This window comes from Bidens hawaiensis, unplaced genomic scaffold (assembly GCF_021521415.1).
Source record: "Bidens hawaiensis isolate Kalapana, Puna unplaced genomic scaffold, B.hawaiensis_p1.1 tig00008858_1, whole genome shotgun sequence".
NCBI lineage: Eukaryota > Viridiplantae > Streptophyta > Magnoliopsida > Asterales > Asteraceae > Bidens > Bidens hawaiensis.
The window spans coordinates 890,190-911,158 of record NW_027491639.1 but is presented as its reverse complement, the minus strand read 5'-3'; the positions used below and the strand labels follow the sequence as shown (position 1 = coordinate 911,158).

At 34.6% G+C, this 20,969-nt stretch overlaps 3 protein-coding genes across 4 annotated transcripts; 1 reads left to right on the top strand and 2 right to left on the bottom strand.

Moving 5' to 3' along the window:
- Window positions 1–4,593: 4,593 nt before the first annotated feature.
- LOC143530200 (uncharacterized) lies at window positions 4,594–5,943 on the bottom strand. Its single transcript, XM_077025811.1, has one exon. The coding sequence runs from the start codon at window positions 5,941–5,943 to the stop codon at window positions 4,594–4,596; it is 1,350 nt and encodes a 449-aa protein (XP_076881926.1).
- Window positions 5,944–7,491: 1,548 nt separating this feature from the next.
- LOC143530183 (PLASMODESMATA CALLOSE-BINDING PROTEIN 2-like) lies at window positions 7,492–11,279 on the top strand. 2 transcript variants are annotated; one of them, XM_077025797.1, is made up of 5 exons: window positions 7,492–7,694; window positions 8,421–8,663; window positions 9,545–9,578; window positions 10,706–10,773; window positions 10,810–11,279. In XM_077025797.1, the coding sequence occupies exons 1-5, from the start codon at window positions 7,634–7,636 to the stop codon at window positions 11,040–11,042; spliced, it is 639 nt and encodes a 212-aa protein (XP_076881912.1). In that variant the 5' UTR covers window positions 7,492–7,633; the 3' UTR covers window positions 11,043–11,279. The 2 variants fall into 2 exon arrangements, with proteins under 2 accessions (XP_076881912.1, XP_076881911.1); XM_077025796.1 differs by having other exon boundaries at window positions 10,706–11,279.
- A 4,464-nt stretch (window positions 11,280–15,743) lies between these two features.
- On the bottom strand, window positions 15,744–20,315 carry LOC143530199 (14-3-3 protein 7-like). Its single transcript, XM_077025810.1, has 7 exons — window positions 20,241–20,315; window positions 18,942–19,248; window positions 17,962–18,049; window positions 17,784–17,893; window positions 17,552–17,697; window positions 16,805–16,851; window positions 15,744–15,776 (listed from the first exon to the last, which is right to left on the bottom strand). The coding sequence occupies exons 1-7, from the start codon at window positions 20,311–20,313 to the stop codon at window positions 15,744–15,746; spliced, it is 804 nt and encodes a 267-aa protein (XP_076881925.1). The 5' UTR covers window positions 20,314–20,315.
- Window positions 20,316–20,969: the final 654 nt, after the last annotated feature.

The following is a 20,969-nucleotide window of genomic DNA, read 5'->3' as shown; positions in this document are numbered from 1 at the left end:
GTTAAGATATTATTTGCCATATGACATATTTAGGATGATTTAAAACCAATTTTCTTAAAAGGAACATATAATCATTGTCACGTAATGATGTCACATAGATGCTTATTGACAATTAGACGTGCTACGTAAGCCTCAGAGTAGCTGATGGTTAACTCCATTAGTCGCGTACCGTTGGTAAAAATACACCTTTAGTTAGGACCGTTGCAAGCCAAGAGTGAAGTTGAGACTATTATAACTAATAAAACATAATTTAGATTATTTAAAACCAATTTTTTAGTTTTAAATTGCATTTCATTTTAGGGCCAATTAACACACATTTTAATCATGTTTCTAAATATACACGTTTGTTCACCATGAGACATTAGCCTTCAATCACATAAAAAGAACGGCATTTCTATAAACTTTGATACTATGGAGCTACAAGTCATCACATTAACCCTAGTGACATACAAAGAGAAAATGAGAGGATCGTCTAGAACCTTTTGGACCAAGTGTTGGTAGAAGCAATTTGGAATTTTTATAATCTAAAATTAAAAAGAGAGACACATGTCCGATGTAGTGATATCATATGGTAACGAGTGAACCCCACGCACCCCAATCATACCAACCCACCAAAAGAAGGCTTCAATTATAGTGGTATATCATAATAAAGCATTTTAAAACTCATCACATTTTCTTTTAAAAAAGTGAAAAGTAAACTAACTATTTCTTAATTGATAATTGCATTACTTATGATATTTTTTAAATATAGTAATTACATTTGAGTGTTATTTTGTTTTGAAAAGTTATCACGTTTTATAATTTTTTTCACTTATGTAAGTTAACTTTTGATATTAATTTATGATACTAGGTTACTCCATTGTTCTCTTAGTTTGAAAATTTGCGTGTTCATGTCTCTTCATTTTGGTTATTTTTGGTATCTGGTTTGCACCGTCTTTTCTTCATTCTATTTATACAATTTATGGTTGTTAAAAAAAATTCAATGACATTTTCTAAACGCAAACAACTTTTACGTATTTCATTATCTTTAAAAACACTAACAAGATAATAAACACTTTATTCTCTTTGTTTGGAGCGTAATTTTGATATATTTAAAATAAAACTAATAAAGGGTTGATGTGTTTTGCGTTCAACGTTTCATGAAAACCTTTTAACAGCGATACACCCAACTCAAGTATTTATCCATAATGTTGTACGTCTAACCCAAATAACGACATGTTAAACCTATATGTTCTCTCTTTTAAAACTTTATGTTTTTAACCAGACACATTTTTCTCTCCTCATATAATACATATGACGCGTTATAATGACTTTTCATGCTTTTTGATATTTTAATCTCCTAAATATAACCCTCCTATGATACATTAAACATAACCTACTTGTTAATTCATGAAAAAAGAAAATGTTGTACCAACTTTAAAGTTTCTTAATATAAGAAAGAAATAAAAAAAAAGGGAAAAAGCAAGATGTTATTGGTTTGGTTAAGTAACCAACATAAGGTAACCTTAACCATAGAGATGAGTTTAAAGACGTTAAAGACATAAGATCCTACCACACATGTTCTTGAAGGAGATATTATTTTCAATGCTTGCCATCCCTTCTCTCATTAAACGTATATATAAAGATACAACCGAATCTTCTAATTATGGGATAATATTCTATACATCAATGACTATAATAATAACAATATATTCTAAATATAAGTGTACGTCTATTACACCCCTACAGTCGAAACAGGAGGGCACCGGATGTTGAGACTAGACCGAAAATCTTCAAATAAAGTGCAAGGTAGACCCTTGGTAAATATATCCGCGATCTGGTAAGAAGACGGAACGTGATGAATACGAACCTGCCCGCGCTGAACCTGTTCACGAACGAAGTGAATGTCGAGCTCAATATGCTTTGTACGATGATGGTGTACGGGGTTTCCCGAGAGATATATCGCGCTAACGTTGTCACAGTACATGATAGTGGCACGTAGTAACGGACGGTGTAGTTCCAAGAGAAGATTACAAAGCCAACAAATTTCCGAAACAACATTTGCCACTCCTCGGTATTCAGCCTCGGCACTCGAGCGGGAGATAGTAGGCTGACGTTTAGAGGACCAAGAGATAAGATTGGCTCCGTAATAAACACAATATCCGGATGTCGATCGGCAAGTGTCCGGACAGCCAGCCCAATCGGCGTCAGTGTAACCAAGTAACGAAGGATCAACTGATTTTCTAAGTGTGAGTTCAAAGTGTACAGTGCCCTGAATGTACCGAATAATGCGTTTGAGAGCTTCCCAATGGGAGGACCGCGGGGCATGCATATGCATGCAGACTTGTTGAACGGCATAACTTATGTCAGGTCTTGTAAAAGTAAGATATTGCAGCGCACCAGCCATGCTACGATACAATGTCGGGTCTTCGAACGGTGTACCCGAATCAGCTCTCATTTTACCATATGAGTCTACGGGAGTGGGTGCGGGTTTGCATGCTTGCATACCAGCACGTCGGATAATCTCATGAGCATAAGAAGATTGATTCAGAAACATAGAGTCCCGGGTCCGGGTAACCGAAATACCTAGGAAGTAACTGAGCTGACCTAGGTCTTTCATGGAGAATTCATTTGCCAAAGTGCTCATTATCTGTTGACGAAGAACTTCAGAAGATGACGTCAGAAGAATATCATCTACATAAAGTAATAAATAAGCGGTGTGAGACCCGCGATGTAATATGAACAGAGAATTATCACATTTACTTTGTTGAAACCCCATGTGTAGAACATAATCTGTAAAACGTTGGTACCATGCTCGCGAGGCTTGTTTGAGGCCGTATAAGGACCGTTTGAGTCGACATACATAATCTGGATGAGTTTTGCTGCGAAACCCAATGGGTTGATACATGTAGACAGTTTCATTAAGTGTGCCGTGTAAAAATGCATTGGTTACATCCAACTGATGCACCGGCCACGACCTGCAACAAGCAATGGATAATACAGTACGTATCGTAGCCGGCTTAACCACCGGACTAAAAGTTTCCCCACAGTCTATACCAACCTGTTGCGATCTACCATCACAAACCAATCGTGCCTTATACCTCTCTAAAGTACCATCCGAATTAAATTTATGTTTGAACAACCACATGCTACGTATAACATTCATTTGTGGATGACGGGGGACAAGTTCCCAAGTCTCATTTTTAATAAGTGCGTTATACTCGTCTTGCATTGCATTATACCACACCGGGATGGACAAGGCATAGGTGGGGTTTTTAGGTATAGGAGAGATAGTGGTGGCCGATAAATTAAAGGTTTTCTTTGGTTTCACGATGCCGTCCATGCCGCGGGTGCGCATGGTGCGAGTAACAGGAGGTGGATCATGTGCAGGTTGGTAAGAGTTTATGGATGTGGGTGGAGACAGAGGTGTGGTAATTTGTACGTTGGGAAGTGGTGGTGGGGTAGTGAGTGGTGAGGAAGGTGGGGTTGGGTGTGCCGTGAGATGTGGGGAGGGTATTTGGGCCGTGAGAGGAGAAGAGGGTGGGGTTTGTGTTTTGGATGTTGGGTCTGGAGTGATAGGGGATGTGGGTTGGATAGGTGAGACATCAGATGGAGTGATTATATGAGACCATAGGTGTGGATGGGGAGGGGTGTTGAGGAAATTGTGTGGTTCAGTGTAGGATGAAAGGGGGTTGGATGGGTTATTTGAAAACGGGAAAATTGTTTCATCAAAGACGGCATGTCGTGAGATGCTGATTTGATTGGTTTTAATGTCTAGGCATTTATAACCCCTATGATTTTGAGGGTAACCAAGAAAAACACATGGATGAGAGCGATGGGCAAGTTTATGAGTAAGGGTGGACAGGTGAAGAGGGTAGCATAAGGAGCCGAACACACGGAGATGTTCGTAGGATGGGTGTCTATTATAGAGTAGTTCGGTAGGAGTTTTAAAGTTGTGGTTTTTACTTGGGAGAATATTCAGAAGATAAGTGGCAACCTCAAGAGCGTGATGCCAAAAAGATGAAGGAAGAGAGGCATGGGCAAGAAGAGTGCGAATGATGTTGTTGATGGAGCGGATTTTGCGTTCCGCTTTTCCATTTTGGGAAGATGTGTGTGGACATGATAGAAGAAACATCATACCCTTTTGATCACAATATTGTTTGAACGAATTATTTACGTATTCTGTCCCATTATCACATTGGAGGTTTTTAATATTTCGTTCAAATTGTGTTTCTATTTGTTTAGAGAAACTACCAAATATAGAGTGGACCTGGGATTTTTTGGCTAATGGATATGTCCATATAAAATTAGTGTGGTCGTCTAAAAATAGAATGTAATAACGATGACCTCCATTACTAACAATAGGAGAGGTCCACAAGTCGCTATGAATAATATCGGAAGGTAAATTCGAACATGTATGCGACGTCATAAATGGTAATTTAACACTCTTCCCAAAAACACACGATTGACATGTAGTCTTATTTAATTTTGTAAAAGAAATTACATTCGAATGTTTTAAAAACTAAAGTAAAGCTGGTCCGGGATGACCCAAACGTTGGAGCCATAATTGGTTGGAAATAGCAGCAAAAGTTGAAGGAGGTGTTATTGGGTAGACTATGGCGGAAGAAGAGGGTATAAATCACCGCTGCTGTTGCATCGAATGATAGGGATCCGAGTCTTGAAATCCTTCACAAGAAAACCAAAGGGATCAAATTCGATAGAAACCCAATTACCAGTAGTAAGGCGACGGACAGAAATAAGATTTTTAATTAATTTAGGGGCATAAAGGACATTATTAAGTTTTAGTGGAGGGTATGGAGGTGGTAGGTATTGATGGCCTTGTCCATTTACCGGAATGGTAGTGCCGTTGCCAACAATTATATTATGGAAAACGCCATTATTAAAAAATGAATGAAAATTACCTGGATTATTCGTCATGTGAGAGGTTGCGCCAGTGTCCATGTTCCACTGATCGGGTGGATTAAGAGACATGGTATAGAGAGCCTGTTCGATATTAGTTGGTGTATACGCCGCGGTGTAGGCCTGGTTGGATCGTGGTCCAAGAAGACCTGCAGTCGGGTTCCCAGAGTTTGCATTGGGCCGAGGGGTGGTGGGGTACAGGCATGGTGGGTTGGGCCAATTTGAGGTTTGATTACTGTTAGGAGTCCAAGATGGTGAAGAATAGTTATGAGCTGGCCCATAATTGTTAAGGTGTCCGTAATCAGGTGTTGGTGTGTTGTACCCATAACCGGTGGTAGTATGGTTATTATATCCGGATCCGCGACCCCGACCCCAACCTAAACGTCCACGACCTCGACCAAGATTACGACCACGCCAACGATCCCTTTCTGATTCAGATCTATACTCCGCATGTGTCGGGTGACCTGCCGTTTTGTTGGTAGTTGCGTGTAACGCGGTTCCGGCAGTGGTTGCTGCATGTGATGCTTGATGATACTTTCTTTGTTCTTCCATTGTAACCCGTGATCTAGCATTGGCGAATGATGGAAGTGGCTCGGTATTCTGAATAAGCATGCCAATTCCCTCATACTGTTCGTTTAAACCCGTGACCAACTGAATCACCAAATCATGCTCACTAACCGGAGCCTCGACGTTAGCTAGCTGATCAGCAATGACTTTGAGCTCTTGACAATAAGCATGCATGTTAGGGAAGTTGTCGAGGCGCGTGTTTGTGAACTTCGTTTTGAGATAGACGGCCCTAGTTGCTTTGCTGTCGTTGAAGAGATTTTCTAAGGCCGTCCAGGCGTCATGGGCAGTTGTGTCTTTCTTCAGAATCGTGTTTAACAAATCTTGGGATATGGTGCCATAGATCCATTGAAGGACTATGGCATCAATCCGTTCCCAAGAATCAATGGCATGTGGCGGCTTGTCGGCATCTGCTGCTGGAGGTGGCTTGGGGGGTTGGGTAGGGGATGGTTTGTCGGAGATGAGATGATCGAAGACCATAAAGGCCTTACAATGAATTTTAAATAACTCTGACCATGATGTGTATTGGCTGGATTCATTATCTAGGATTATGGTGACGAAGTTTTTGATGTTGGTGACTGTGAGTGCAGGATGTAGTCTAGATTCCATGAGGTAGAGATGAGAAAAGAGATGAGGTTTATGATATATAAGGTGGTGAGAATAGCAGAAGCGTGGGATCGAGAAAGAAGAATAGTCGTCAATGGAGGCTAGGGTTTTGAGAGAGTCTATGATACCATGAAGGAGATATTATTTTCAATGCTTGCCATCCCTTCTTTCATTAAACGTATATATAAAGATACAACCGAATCTCCTAATTATGGGATAATATTCTATACATCAATGACTATAATAATAACAATATATTCTAAATATAAGTGTACGTCTATTAGTTCTGACACTAGTTTATACATCTCATATCCACGTACCAACATAAATATTAATAGCATTAAAAAATATGATTGTTGTTTTTTATTTTTACTTTTTTTTAGAATAACGAATTTCTTATGTTTAGGCAACCGTATTGTTGTTAAATTTGGAGAGTCACGTAGTCATATTCTGACCAAACTATGTTGTCTTAATCAGACTTAAGTTGGGTTCAGAGTTGGCTTTAAAGTTCCCCGGAAAACCATACTGCCGGCTGCCACTTGATATTTGTTGTGCCGCTACAAAATCAACACACAGTGGGACGAAAATCCGAGCGGGCTTAGGATTAAAACTAGCAACCTTGCACAAGGCGGCCTAACTCAAATCCTTCATTGTCATTATCCATTAAAAGTGACACAAGTGGAGATCGAATTTGGGTCTCCACTGAAGAACCCAAGCCTCCTACCACTAGACCACAGGTGATGGATTAAATATGATTGTTGTTAGTTTATGGTCCAAACGTCATAGAATAATGGTTAAAGCTTAAAATATTTATGGTCTCTGATTTAAAACATGACTTAAAAATGTTTTCCTACAGTGTAGGTTACGTCTTAATGGTGTTTCTGAAATGTTAAGATCAGATAAGCTCACTTGAATATTGAAATTGATTAAATATTATTGTTGTTAGTTTATGATTCAAACGACATATGCTAATGGTTAAGGCTTAATATTTTAATAGTCTAGGGTTTAAAACATGACTTTAGACTGAGGGGTGTGGGGGCTTCAAAGGGGACGCTAGAGCCCCTCCGCTCGCGCCCCCAATCGCTAGTACCACACCAAGGGGGCGCTAGAGGGGGTGCTAGAGGGGGCTCCAACACACCCGCGAGCATGGTAGCGGGAGAAGAGAGATGATGTGGGGCGCTAGCGGGGCGCTACCCACACCAGGGGCCAGGCGCTAGAGGGGCGCTACCAACACCCCCTTATCCAGTTTCTCTCTCTGCCACACGTCATAATATTATTGGTTCTTGACTCTGCTAGAGCCCCCACTAGAGCCCCACACCCCTTAGTCTTAAAGATGTTTTCCTACGATGCAGCTAGCTCCTAACACTTTTAAAAAATAACCTGAATATTATTATAATCATTAAAAAGTACTCCATGATTCCACACCGAATAGCCTGCCACCACCACTCCCACTCACCACCGTCATTCTCATATTATTGTCAATAAATCTTCCTTCACTTCACTTCTTTATCTCCCCCCTTAGCACTTTTATATCACTATTTGCTTTAATAATTTGGCTTCAATCATGAATGTTATTGCTCTTGTTCTTCCTGTGCTAGTTTTCTTGGTCATAACTGGCTATTCAAGTAAGATTATTATTATTATTTTTAATCTTTTTAAGTATTTATGGATGTTTTTGCTGTTTTTATGCTTGATCTCAAATGGTTTTGTGTTTTTGCAAATGCTCAAATGGGTATCTTGATATATTTATAGCTTACTAATGGGTATCTTGAAATCTTTGTAGTTCTCATATGGGTTTTTGTAATCTTTATGGTTCTCAAATGGGTGTTTTATAATCTTTATATAGAGCACTCAAATGGGTTGTTTGTATTCTTTATAAATCTCAAATGGGTGTTTTGTAATCTTTTTATTTTTCAAATTGTTTTTTTAGAAGTACTTGAATGGTTTTTTTTTTTTTTTTTTTGCAATATTTATGGCTCTCAAATGGGTTATTTGTGAAATCTTAATATTACTCAAGTGGGTTTTTTTTTAAATCTTTTTACTTCTCAAATATTTTTTTTAAGTTCTCAAATGGGTTTATTTTTACAATCTTTATACTTCTCAAAACATTTTTTTTAAGTTCTCAAATCAGACTTGTCATTCAAAAGGGGGTTGGTGGCGTAACTTGTTGCCTCTTACGTGCCAGTTTATTGTATTTTTTGAAGTTTAGCAATGAAAAAAAAAGATTAAAAAATAAAGGTTCTCAAATGGGGTTGTGTAACTTTGCTAGTTCCCAAATTGTGTGTTTTTTATTTTTATATTTTGTTATATTTAATTTAACTTTTTTGATGTTATTATTTGAAAATCATTAGGTGCAAGTTATTGTGTATGCAACACTGGAGCAAGTGACACTGCTCTTCAACAAAACATAGATTTTGCTTGTGGAGCTGGAGCTGACTGTAAACAAATAAGTCAAAATGGTCCTTGTTATAACCCTAATACTTTAAGAGATCATTGCAACTTTGCAGTCAATAGTTATTACCAGAAAAAGGGCCAAACTGCACTCAGCTGTTCATTCTCAGGCACAGCCACTGTCACCTCATCACCCCCATCTGGTAATTACTATCCTACCCCTCTTTAAAGTTTCTATATTTGTATGTTTTTTTTTCCTTTAAAAGATTCATTTTCTTGATGATTACACTTGAAAGTTCCCATCTTTGTATGTTTTAGTTTAGAAATCTCTATTTTAGTTTTTTTTTTATTGATGATTTATGATTACACTTGAAAGTTATCATCTTTGTATGTTTTTTGTTTAAAATTTCATTTTCTTGATAATTACACTTGAAGGTTACCATCTTTGTATGTTTTTTGTTTAAAATTTTAATTTTCTTGATTAATTATACTTGAAGGTTACCATCATTGTATGTTTTCTTTAGAGGTGTGTAAATAAACCGGTTAACCGAACCGACTAATACCGATTATGTATAAACCGATTGGAACCGGTTTGTAATTTTCGACACCAAAACTGATTCCAGGCCGGTTAACTGAACCGAAACCGGCCAAAACTTGGCAAAAACCAGTCAAAACCCGAACCGAAACTGATCATAGACCGCTTTTGTCTTTGTTGACCAAACCGAACCGGTTTCAACCCAAACTGGTTTGTGCACCTCTATTTTTGGGTTAAAAATTTTGTTATCTTGATTATTACACTTAAAAATTACCATCTGCGTAATTTTATTTTATTTTTTTAATTTTATTTTCTTGATGATTGCACATGAAAATTTCTATTCTATGTTTTTTCTTTAAAAATATCATTTTCTTGATCATTTCACTTAAAAGTTTCCATCTTTGTATGTTTTTTTACAACTTTTATTTTCTTGATTATTAAACATGAAAGTTACTATCTTTGTATGTTTTCTGGTTAAAAACTTTATTTAAAAGTTTCCATCTTTGTATGTTTTTTGTTTAAAATTTTTTATCTTCTTGATGACTATAGGTGTGAATTCTGCTTGTTTCTCTGGAACTTCAAGGTATGTTTCTGAAATCTGGTCCCCTTCTATCTTTAAACAACTGTTTTTAGATCTTGTGTTTGATTGATTATAAAAGTTAGATCTTTATTTATTGCTTTTGTTCTTTAAGATTTGAAATATTAATTGGTGTGAGTGTTTTTTTCAAAGTGATTGAAAGAATATGATACCTTATAAATGGTATATTTGAAATTAAGAAAAAAGGGAGAAGAGTGATTCCCACCTTTGAGTTGTTGGCAGCCATCATCTTCAAACCTATCTAAATACTCTAATATTGCTTACATGATTCCTAGCCCTTTACAAGATTTGAGACCGATTTTACCATTATTAGGGCTAGTTGATGTAACGTCTAGACAAATCGTACACCAGTCCATGTCTTGTCGTGTCGAGTCGCTTATAATAATGTCTTACCTTATATATTACAAACGTTTTGAGCGCATTAGTTGTGGATGAGAGAAAATCCTCACGGTTTAGTTGTGTGGACGTGTGACCTCCCGTAACCAATATTATCTGTTTTGTCCACTACACGCTTAGGGGTTTGTTTTTGGTTTTGGTTGTGATTAAAGACTCTAAAAAAGGTCACAAATCACCCTTAAAGATGAAGTTATAACTGTTGTTTTAACCCTAATCATGTAGGGACAAAATGGTCCAAACTTTTTCTTCGTGTCTAAGGAGAATCTTTTTGTAAAAAAAAAAGGTGATTTGTAGACATTAAAGTAATAGAAATGATATTATGCATTCATTGTGGACCAAATGTTGATACTTTTTTTTTTTCAATTTATTTTAGTTTCTAGTACTTACTTTTATTTTTGTACAATTCACACACTATTCAAAGGTGACCTTGTAAAAAAATCTTAGGTCCACCAAAGTACACATTTATCTCCCATTGCATAAGTTAGGTTATTGTTTGTTAAATCAAAATTAAATTTGGTTTCTTGTCACATGGTAAGGTGGCCTTCTTTCATACATAACCAAGATTGATTTAAAGCTAGTTAGGTCCCAATGTACCTTTTATGATGTATGGATGGATGTTACTCTTATTACTATATACAATAATGTAGTAGTAATAGTAATTATACTTTTTTAAAGTTGGAGATAACAATTATTCTTTTTTATTTTCATCTTTGCAGTTCTTCAACTCCAACAAATCCAACGATCGCGCCACCTGGCACTGGCACTGGCACGGGGACCGGGACCGGTACAGGGACTGGAACTGGAATGGGGACCGGAACAGGGAATGCGACTGGAATGGGGACCGGCACTGGCACTAACACCGGTACTGGGACTGGGATCAATGTGAACCCAACAACTGGTGGTGGAATTTCGCCTTCGGGTTCAACCGGTCTCAATGATAACTCGGGTAGCGTGACCATCCAACAAACCACAAGTGGGTTCATGCTACTAACCCTTTTGATTCAGGGCTTGGTATGGTCAAGGCTGATCCAGAGTTCATACAATATGATGTGATATGGTATGATATGTACGGATGAGATTACGGCACGGTTTTGGTTGTAATCTCGGGAGAAACTATCTGTTGTATTTGGTGGTCCCATAGGTTTAGAGTCAGCCTTTTGTATATCTAATTCACTTATTGTATTTTTATTAGATGTTTCTTTGTTTGAATGGTTGGTACTTGTAGTCATGGTGCTTTGTTGTGGTACTATTATACACTTGCAGTGAAATTTTATCCTCAATTTATTTAAATCATGTATGTCCCATCACTTTAATCTAAATAATCAATAATATTTTATTTTTATTATTATTTTTTTTAAATATATTTGGCTTTTTCAAAAAAAAAATCAAACAAAATGCTATAAGGCTAAGTATTTTATACATAAAAATATATTTTATACATAAAAATATACCGGTTTAATTCCAAGAAAAACTAGTGGTATGGTCTTTAGAGGTACTATTATGGTGACAAGCCTTAATAATTATCTTATGCGAGGCACTCTTACATGACTCGTTGAGTTTGATATTAACTTCTATATAAGTATTTTTGTTTTCTTATGGGCGTCTCTCTGTCTTTCACTCGTTGAGTTTGATATCTTTTTACGTTTAACACCTGACACGAGTCCCTTCATGAGTTGAGTTCTATGTATGTATCAAGATCTATATTAAGGGCTACTGACCCAAATGCAGTCGTCAATTTTCATACACGGGTTTAAGTACATGCTTGCTTAGAACCTTTCCCTTACCTTTTTTGCTTTTAAGTTTCCATGTTAAACTTGTTGTGACCAAATTATCATCCTACCATTCCTGATACATTTAGCAGTCACAGTCTCACTATGTTTAATGTAATATACAATTTCACTATTATAATAATATGCAGAAAAGCAACTCATCCTTGGGCATTTGGTCTAGTGGTACGATTCTCGCTTAGGGTGCGAGAGGTCTCGAGTTCAATTCTCGGAATGCACCTAAGCTTTTTATTTTACCTTATTATTATTTTTCTAACTTAATACTTGGGCTATAGTGATTTAAATAATTAATAGGTTGATAAACTCAACGAACAAATGTAATAAAAATATGTTTTTTAAAAAATCATTGAAGCATCTTAATGTGGAAGCACTGTTTTAAAAACCGGTACGTACCGCTCGGTTGAACCGATTATACCGGATTTTTGTAATGCAACCGGTATTTAGAGCCCGGTATTTTTGAGTGGTTTGCTAGAACATCATTCTTGGTTTTTAAAAAAATACCGGTTTAAATTGGCAAACCGGTTGTAAACCCAAGAGATTTTTGATATATTTTACGGCCATATTTTTTAAAAGTGACTTTTAACCTAACGGATAAATTTGAAACGAATAAACACACTAAACGACGATTCGTGAATCAACCAATTTTGTATCCTGCAAATGGAATGTTGATTTCTTTACATCTTTTGTACTTGATTAATTTTGTTACAAAATATAGACTTACCATTTGACTCGATCAATGTTCATTTGTGATGTTTATTAATGTATTTTTGAGTTATTTTGTGAGTTGAAGTCGTATTTATATGAAATTACAAGAAAAATATCCAACCCGGTTGAACCTCCCAGTGCATCCCAGTTCAACCGGTTATACAATTTTTGAACCAAATCCGGTACAAATAAAAACCCGGTTTTTAAAACATCGTGTTGAAGCCTATTATAAATGGCACCCACCTCATCACATGTCCGGATTGTCTCATAACCAAAAACGCATCTCTCACATGTTTCGTTCAAACACAGAAATGGACCCAAAACCACACAAAATGCTCTCTTATCTTATGGTTTGATCATGAAATAAGACTAGGTATTGATTTAGAACAAACTTGTGAACAAAACTTAAAATAAGACTTGTGAACCAAGATTAATAAAATATAGTTAAACATAGTTTAAGTAGGCATCAAGATTCATTTGCTTAATATATGATATTAAAAGTGTACAAAAAAGTGCAATTTCTTGTCTATTATCATGTTATATGCAACAAGCCTAAGGAATACACCTTAAGAGTTAAGACTCAAGAGTGCCCTCTTAACAACTATGCAAAGCCTTTTCTATAAAGTAACTATTCATGTTGCTTTTGGTACCAAATTAGTTATATGTGTTGTGTTGGTTCCCATTCAAACCTTTGAAATTTCAAATTCTTTTGTGTTCTTTTTATGCTTTCAACTATAGATTGATTATTCTAAAAACTAAAAATAAAGTACTAGCTTTACAAATCTTGACCACCTTTTGTTCCTTACCAACAAAGGAATTAAATTGAATAACTAATAAAGTGAATCCTCATATTCAAGAACTAGACATGCAAAATATGGGAAATTGTTGTGCAATTGAAGCTTAATTTTCCATTTATGTCAATTTCTAGAGTAAAATCCAAAATCCAGAAAGATGAAGTTTTAAAAATATTTGAATACTTGAACCATGCATAAATTTCATACTTTTCTAATTAATTTGCTCTTAAACATATAACTTCTAAGCGATCTTTGCTAATATGAAACAATACCGGGAAGATAAAGTGTGGAGAAAGTTAGAGGTGACAAAACCGATTGTTCTTGTAATGTACTAAAATAGGTCTGAGTTAAAACAATCGGGTGGACAAATTTTACCGTTTATATTTGTAAAATAACAAATATATGTTAACTATGATGAAAAATACTATTTATTAAAGTAATTAACATCATTTTTTTTAACAAAATGGTTAATAGATCATGAGTATTTAAATTTACTTTCAACCAAATTCCTTTTCCAATTATTTCTTTTATCACACATAAAAAAACCACTTGCCTTAATTAATCTGTTTTTATGTACCACGTGAAATTATATATATATTAAAAACCACTTTTTCACATACTCACTAAATCAACTATTCATCAATTTTGAATATTTAATATATAAGCTTGCGTGTGATATTTGTTCCATATATTAAACATGTTGCTAAATACATTATCACAAAGTTTGTACTTTAACATGTAACTCTTCAAAGATCTCTAAGTTTTACAAACTTTATAAAAGGGATTACTGCATAGAATAGTAAACAACTTTGAAAGTTGTTCCAATCAGGTCACTGATAAAAACTTTTTTTCCAATCAGGTCACTATACTTTCATTTTTGTTCTAATCCTAAATATTTTACCTAGATAGCAGGTAACCTAGGTTTTTTTTTTTTAATTTTTCAATGTTTTTACCTTACATAATAACTTTTAAATGTCGCTAAAAGAAGTAAAAATGCAAAATATAACTTTAAAATTTCGAAAATTTACAAAAAAAAGTTCGGAAAATTGAGGTTCGGGTTAAAACGGGTCAAGGTCGGAACGGGTTAAAACGGGTCAAGGGTCAGTTTTTTTTTGAACCAACGAATCAGGGCGTTTTCAACACGTTACAGCTCGTTTTAACATCAAAAACTCGTTTAAGCCATTTTCCAGTTTGTTTCAGCACTTAACAGCTCGTTTAAGTGATTTTTCAGTTCGTTTCAGCACCTAAAAGCTCGTTTAAGCGATTTTTCAGTTCGTTTCAACACCTAACAGCTCGTTTAAGCGATTTTTTCAGTTCGTTTCAACACCTAACAGCTCATTTAAGCGGTTTTTCAGTTCGTTTCAACACCTAGCAGCTCGTTTAAGCGGTTTTTCAGTTCGCTTAAGCACCTAGCAGCTCGTTTAAGCGGTTTTTCAGTTCGTTTCAGCACCTAACAGCTCATTTAAGCAGTTTTTCAGTTCTTTTCAGAACTTGACAGCTTGTTTAAGTGATTTTTCAGTTCGTTTCAGCACCTAACAGCTCGTTTAAGCGGTTTTTTCAGTTCGTATCAGCACTTAACAGCTTGTTTAAGCGATTTTTCAATTCGTTTCAACACCTAACAGCTTGTTTCAGCACCTAATCGCTTAAACGAGTTGTTAGGTGCTGAAACGAACTGAAAAATCGCTTAAACGAGCTGTTAGGTGCTGAAACGAACTAAAAGATCGCTTAAACGAGCTGTTAGGTGCTGAAACGAACTGAAAGATCGCTTAAACGAGCTGTTAGGTGCTGAAACAAACTGAAAGATCGCTTAAAAGATGTGTTTGGTGTCAAAACTTTTATAAATAGTCTATCGTTAATGATACCAAACGACTATAATTGTGTAGTTTTGTTATATATTCAAATCATGTGTTATGAACTATAAGACAACACGTATGTCCACCATTAGTTTAACTCACTAGCATGCCCGCACGTCGCAACGCGCAGGTACAAAAACTTGTTAACATTTATAGTGAATATTGATCATTTTATCATTTTGTATTGCATTTGATTGCTAAATGGTCACAAGAGAAAATAAAGTTAAAAGAACATAGCAAAGAAAACATGTTAAATGTTTAGAAACCATTCTTGAATGTTCACATCATGATAATGAATAAAAGTACGGGTTTATGTTGAACTTTACGTCTCATACAAACATACCCAGTAATATCAACATGTATAGATATATTTGTAGTTCGGTTTCCATCCTCACTTATCGCATATAAACGACAACTTTGTTATAGATCATATTGTTTCGAAACATAATAAAAGATAAAACAATTTTGATATGAAATCTGAAATAAGGATTGTGGATCTATGAATATGAAATAAAAAAAAACAAGGCCCATATAACAATAATAATAAAAATGGAAGAATATGGCATGGAGAACATGAGTTCAACAAAACTGAACTTAAATAGGAGCAACCATAGGTCATGCAGATAAATCTGGATCAACTTTGTTAACCTAAAAAAGAAAAAAGAAATAAAAAATCTCATTTTCATAAAATATTCTTAATAACAAACTGCCACATTTTGCAAGTTGTAAAAACTTAAAAGTTCAAAACATTACCTGTTTAATTAAGGGCAAGGCTCTAGCTTGTTTTCGTCATCACGCCTTCTTCTGCAACAAGATTAACACGTTTACAACTTGATTAAACAAATCTTTTATCAAGTTATAATAATAATAATAATAATAATAATAATAATAAGAAACAAGATCAAATTCATTTTATTCTTAACATGAAAACGGTGAGAACCAATTTGTTGTTATTATTAGGTTTATTATTATAGCTGTTTGCTGTTATTTTTTGTTCGTATTTGCTAATTTTCCATTATGAGACGTTATAACTATTTGCTGATTTATATTTTGTTGTTATTATTGGATGTTTTCTTTTGTTGTTATAAGTATTTGTTGGTATTTGCTGTTATTATTTTGTTCTTGATTTTGATTCTTTTGTTGTAATTTTTAGGTTCTTTTATTTGTTATTATAAATCATTGTTTGTGTAGATTGGTATTGTAGTCAGGGGCGGACCCACGTACATTCGATTGGGGTCCCGGGACACCAACGTTTTCATGTTTTGATCATGTATGTAAGACCAAATATATAGCTTTCTTTTACGTTTTTCGGGTATGAATAAAAATGAGTTAAAAGTCTAATCTAGATTCTCTCTACTTACTCGTTTCCGATGACACCATATTTCCGTGTTTTATTATGTTCCCCGACCCGACCCGAATAACGAACGACCCGAAAATTTTGAAAACCGAAAAAATTGGGACCCCATTGGCAAAAAATCCTAGGTCCGCCACTGATTGTAGTGGGTATTGTTTCTTACGTTCTCATTTTTTTATAAATTGGTATTATTTCCTACGTTCTCATGTTAAGATTAAAATGTACATGAACCTTCCCCATAATAATAATAATAATAATAATAATAATAATAATAATAATAATAATAATAATACACCCTAGAAACAAAATATATGATGCTAACCTCTGGTTCAGCTGATTTTGGCTCTTCTGCTTTGGGGTTTTCATCTCCTGTAGTAAAGCATGGCAACTCATTAATCAATTTTATTTATTTTTCAAGATTATAATGTGTAGTAGAATAAATGAATCATTTCCTTTTTTTTATTTTTTAATAAATTAAATCCAATATTAACTACCTTTAGTAGTTATTACTATTTGTTATGCATTGATAATGTTTTGCATACGGATCGCAGCATTACCCGAACACAACATGGAAAAAATTAAGTTTTGGGTTGTCATATCTTATATCTAGCATGTTTAATAAACATGCCGTGTTCAGTTTAACCGACCTGCCAACTTGTTTAATTAAACATTTCAATCGACTAACCCGTTTTAACCCATTTTATTACAATATTCCCACCAACATGATTCCCACCAACCTTATTACAAAATGGCTTAAACCACGTCATCGGGTTAACAAGTTAGAGTTGATGGTTTTGGACACAAATAAAAATATGGGTCTTGTGTGGGTTGTATAATTCAACCCAATACAGTTGAGGCATAAACTGGTGCCACATCAAGTAATATATTGATAATGTTTAGCATACGTGACATCTGATATGACTGCTGGCGTAACATCAATTACAGCCACATCAGATAAAATCAGTTAAAGTTGGGTTGGACCATTCCACATTAGTATTTTGGAAACTGAAACAAATATTTGAGTTGCCATTTATTTAATAATAATAATAATAAGATTATTAAATACCACCATCTTCAGGTAAATCAGAAGTCCAGAGAGTGAGATTATCTCTCAACAGCTGCATGATCAAGGTGCTATCTTTGTATGATTCCTCACTTAATGTATCCAACTCCGCAATCGCCTCATCAAACGCTTGTTTAGCCAAATGACAAGCCCTTTAAACAAATTTTTTTTAAAAAAAATTAATACCATACTCCATATAACACATTCCAAATCTTAAGAAAAAAAAAAGTTTAATTACTTTTCTGGAGAATTCATAATCTCATAGTAAAACACTGAGAAGTTTAAAGCCAGCCCGAGACGGATTGGATGAGTTGAAGGAAGATCTGTACTTGCAGATGCAGAAGCAGCCTATAAAAACATATATAACAACATTATATGTTATACTTTTATATATTTTAAATAATAAAAATGCATGCCTCATAGCCCTTCAATGACTGATCTGAAGCTTGCTTTCTTTCTTCATCTGTCTTGAACTCGGCCAGATATCGGAAGTAGTCGCCTTTCCTATTTGCGTATTTATCAAAAGAAAAAAAACATTAATTACTCTTACTAAATAACAAAAATAAAATAAAATTTTTAGTTACTATACTAGCTGGACGAATACAAACGGAGCATGTTCGTGTTCTTTCATATATCTTGAACCGAACAGACAATCAAACACAAACAATTAAACGAACGATGTTTTTTTGTGTTCGTGTTTGTTTATATGTTTATGTCCGTTTGTTAATAGTATAAACAAAGAGTTCACGAACATAACATAACTTAGCTAAAACCAACTAAACGTAAATGTGAACAACAATGTGTTGGCCTAAAAAGTTATTAAAGCTAAACTAAATTGTAGCGGGCTTAAAAGATTTTAATAATTATATTAACGAACGTACAAACAAACTTAAACAAACGTAATAAATGCAAACAAACAAACAAACGTAAACGAACTTAAATGAACAAATGTTCACGGACATAATTTATCAAACAAGACATCATGTGTCCATGTTAGTTCATTTATAAAATAAACGAACTTCCCGCCGAACGGTTCGCTGAGTGTTCTGTTCGTTTACAAGCCTAGCCATTATCATATTGGGAAATAAAAAAGTATAATTACCAAACTTTGAAGAGTATTGATACGGTTTATTCGAAACAACCGTCAATCTCCCAAACCACAAGAGAAGAAGAGAAAATAGAACCAAAATAATAATTCTTTCTTATTCATTATGAAAGCATCGAAACATTAAATAGGAACAACGTCAGACTTAAAATCCAGATCAAAGTATCAAACACAATTAAAAATAAACAGATAATGATATTTGAATATTAAACTTATCCCGCAAGATTTTAGATAACCACTGTTATTCCAAATAGGAGTTTGCATGATCGTAATATTATCTTAATAACTCACATTTTATAGTAGAAAACAGTAGCTTCTCCTGAGCCAGAAGATGGTATCAGATGCTTTTCAATAATATCAAGAATGTCACTGCAAATCTTGGCAAGCTCGTCTTCAACCTTCTTGCGGTATCCCTTAATCAGATTGACGTAATTCTCGTTTCCTTTCGACTCCTCTTTTTGTTCAATCGATGACATGATTCGCCACGAGGCCCTCCTTGCTCCAATGACATTTTTGTATCCGACTGAAAGCAGGTTGCGCTCTTCGACCGTAAGTTCAACATTTAGTTTTGCAACATTCTTCATACTTTCCACCATTTCTGTGAGGATATAAAGTGAATAACTTATATGTGAGGCTGCATATAAAAATATTCTAAGCAAAGCAATTTCACTTCCATGCATAACTTTCTATAGTAACATTATCTAAATTCATGATTGCAGCCTATGGACGCAGGTCAGCTTAGACCAAGCCACGTAAATCCTTGCATCTCGTGCTTGTTTATTTTCTGCAGTTTGATTGTGTTTGTTTCGCATAACCGAAGATCCTAACAGAATTACAAAATTGTGAAATGAATATATAGTTGAAATTTTCTCAACTGTGAGCTTATCATTGTTTTGAATTTTGATTATTTTGCCACTATAAAAATTTGAAAAATTATATAGTTAGGATCAAATAAAAAAAAAGCTATTAACGTGAGACGTGTACAAATAACTAGAGTAATTATATTAACATAGAGTAATTATTATTATTATTACGCAATAAACTAGAATAATTATTATTGCACCAGCGATGAAGCTTGGACAAGAACGTCCGGGGCAGACCCAAAATGTATTACAAATTTCATACACAAAGGGGGGGGGGGGGGGGGGTTGGCTCAAATTTCTAGCCGAAAATGGATAAATTTATACTACTTATGAAAATTTTCAAGGGAAAAAATGGTAAATTTACACTACTGCGCAAAAAAATTAACAATGGGTCGTGGCTACCCCTAGCCCTCAATATGCTTCGCCCATTAATGTGTTGCACTGCTTTATTTCGTTGCAGTGTAATAATAATTACTCAGGTTGTTTGTATGCCCACCGCTACACAAATATATGCATACAAAAAATAGAAAATTTACGATGAATTAGATCAATCGTAACAAAAATCATATATAGAATCATATTAAATTTATATAAACATGCATCCTAATATTGTATTTCGTTTTGTATATTAAAAATCACAACCAATCTAACAACATAAGATCCATATTTCATATCACACAAATGCACAAAAATAAACCAAAAAACAATAACGAAATGGAGAAATCACCATCGTAACGCTCGGCTTGTTCGGCGAGTTTAGCCGAGTAAACATGATTCTCTCTTTCTTTTTCGTTGGCCATGTTGTTGTTATTGTTGTTGTTAATCAATATGATCAATATTGAAAATGAATAAGGGGAAAATTGATATGCAATGAAGTGGTAGATATATATAAGGTGGTTAAAATGTTAAGAGTAAGTTATGGAGGATGGGTAATGACTAAATCTCAACCGTTGGATTATTATTATTATTATTATTATTATTATTCTTCAATTTTAAATATGGAATAGATTACCGCGCAATTCGTACGGATGTTTAGGGGTACCCTATTTTCTTGTTATTTTGAAATTATTTTTTATTTTAGGAAAAAGGATTATGTTAGGTTAAACGTTCGGTGAATCGTTCAACGGAAAGTTCATTCATGTTTGTTTATTTAATAAATGAACGAACATGAACAAAAAAAATTGTGTTTGTTTAATTAAACGAACGAACATGAACGCATGTTTTGTTTGTTCATTTATGTTCGTGAACGTTCGTTTATGTTTGTTTATTTATGCTTATTTATGTTCGTTTACATATTAGTAGAGAATAATTAAATATTATCTTTAAGAGTTATATGGTTAATGGTTTATATAATTTGTTAATTTGTATTCATTAAAGCATGTTCATTTACGTTCGTGTATGTTTGTTTGTGTTTATTTACACTTGTTTATATGTATTCATTTATCTTTGTTCGGTT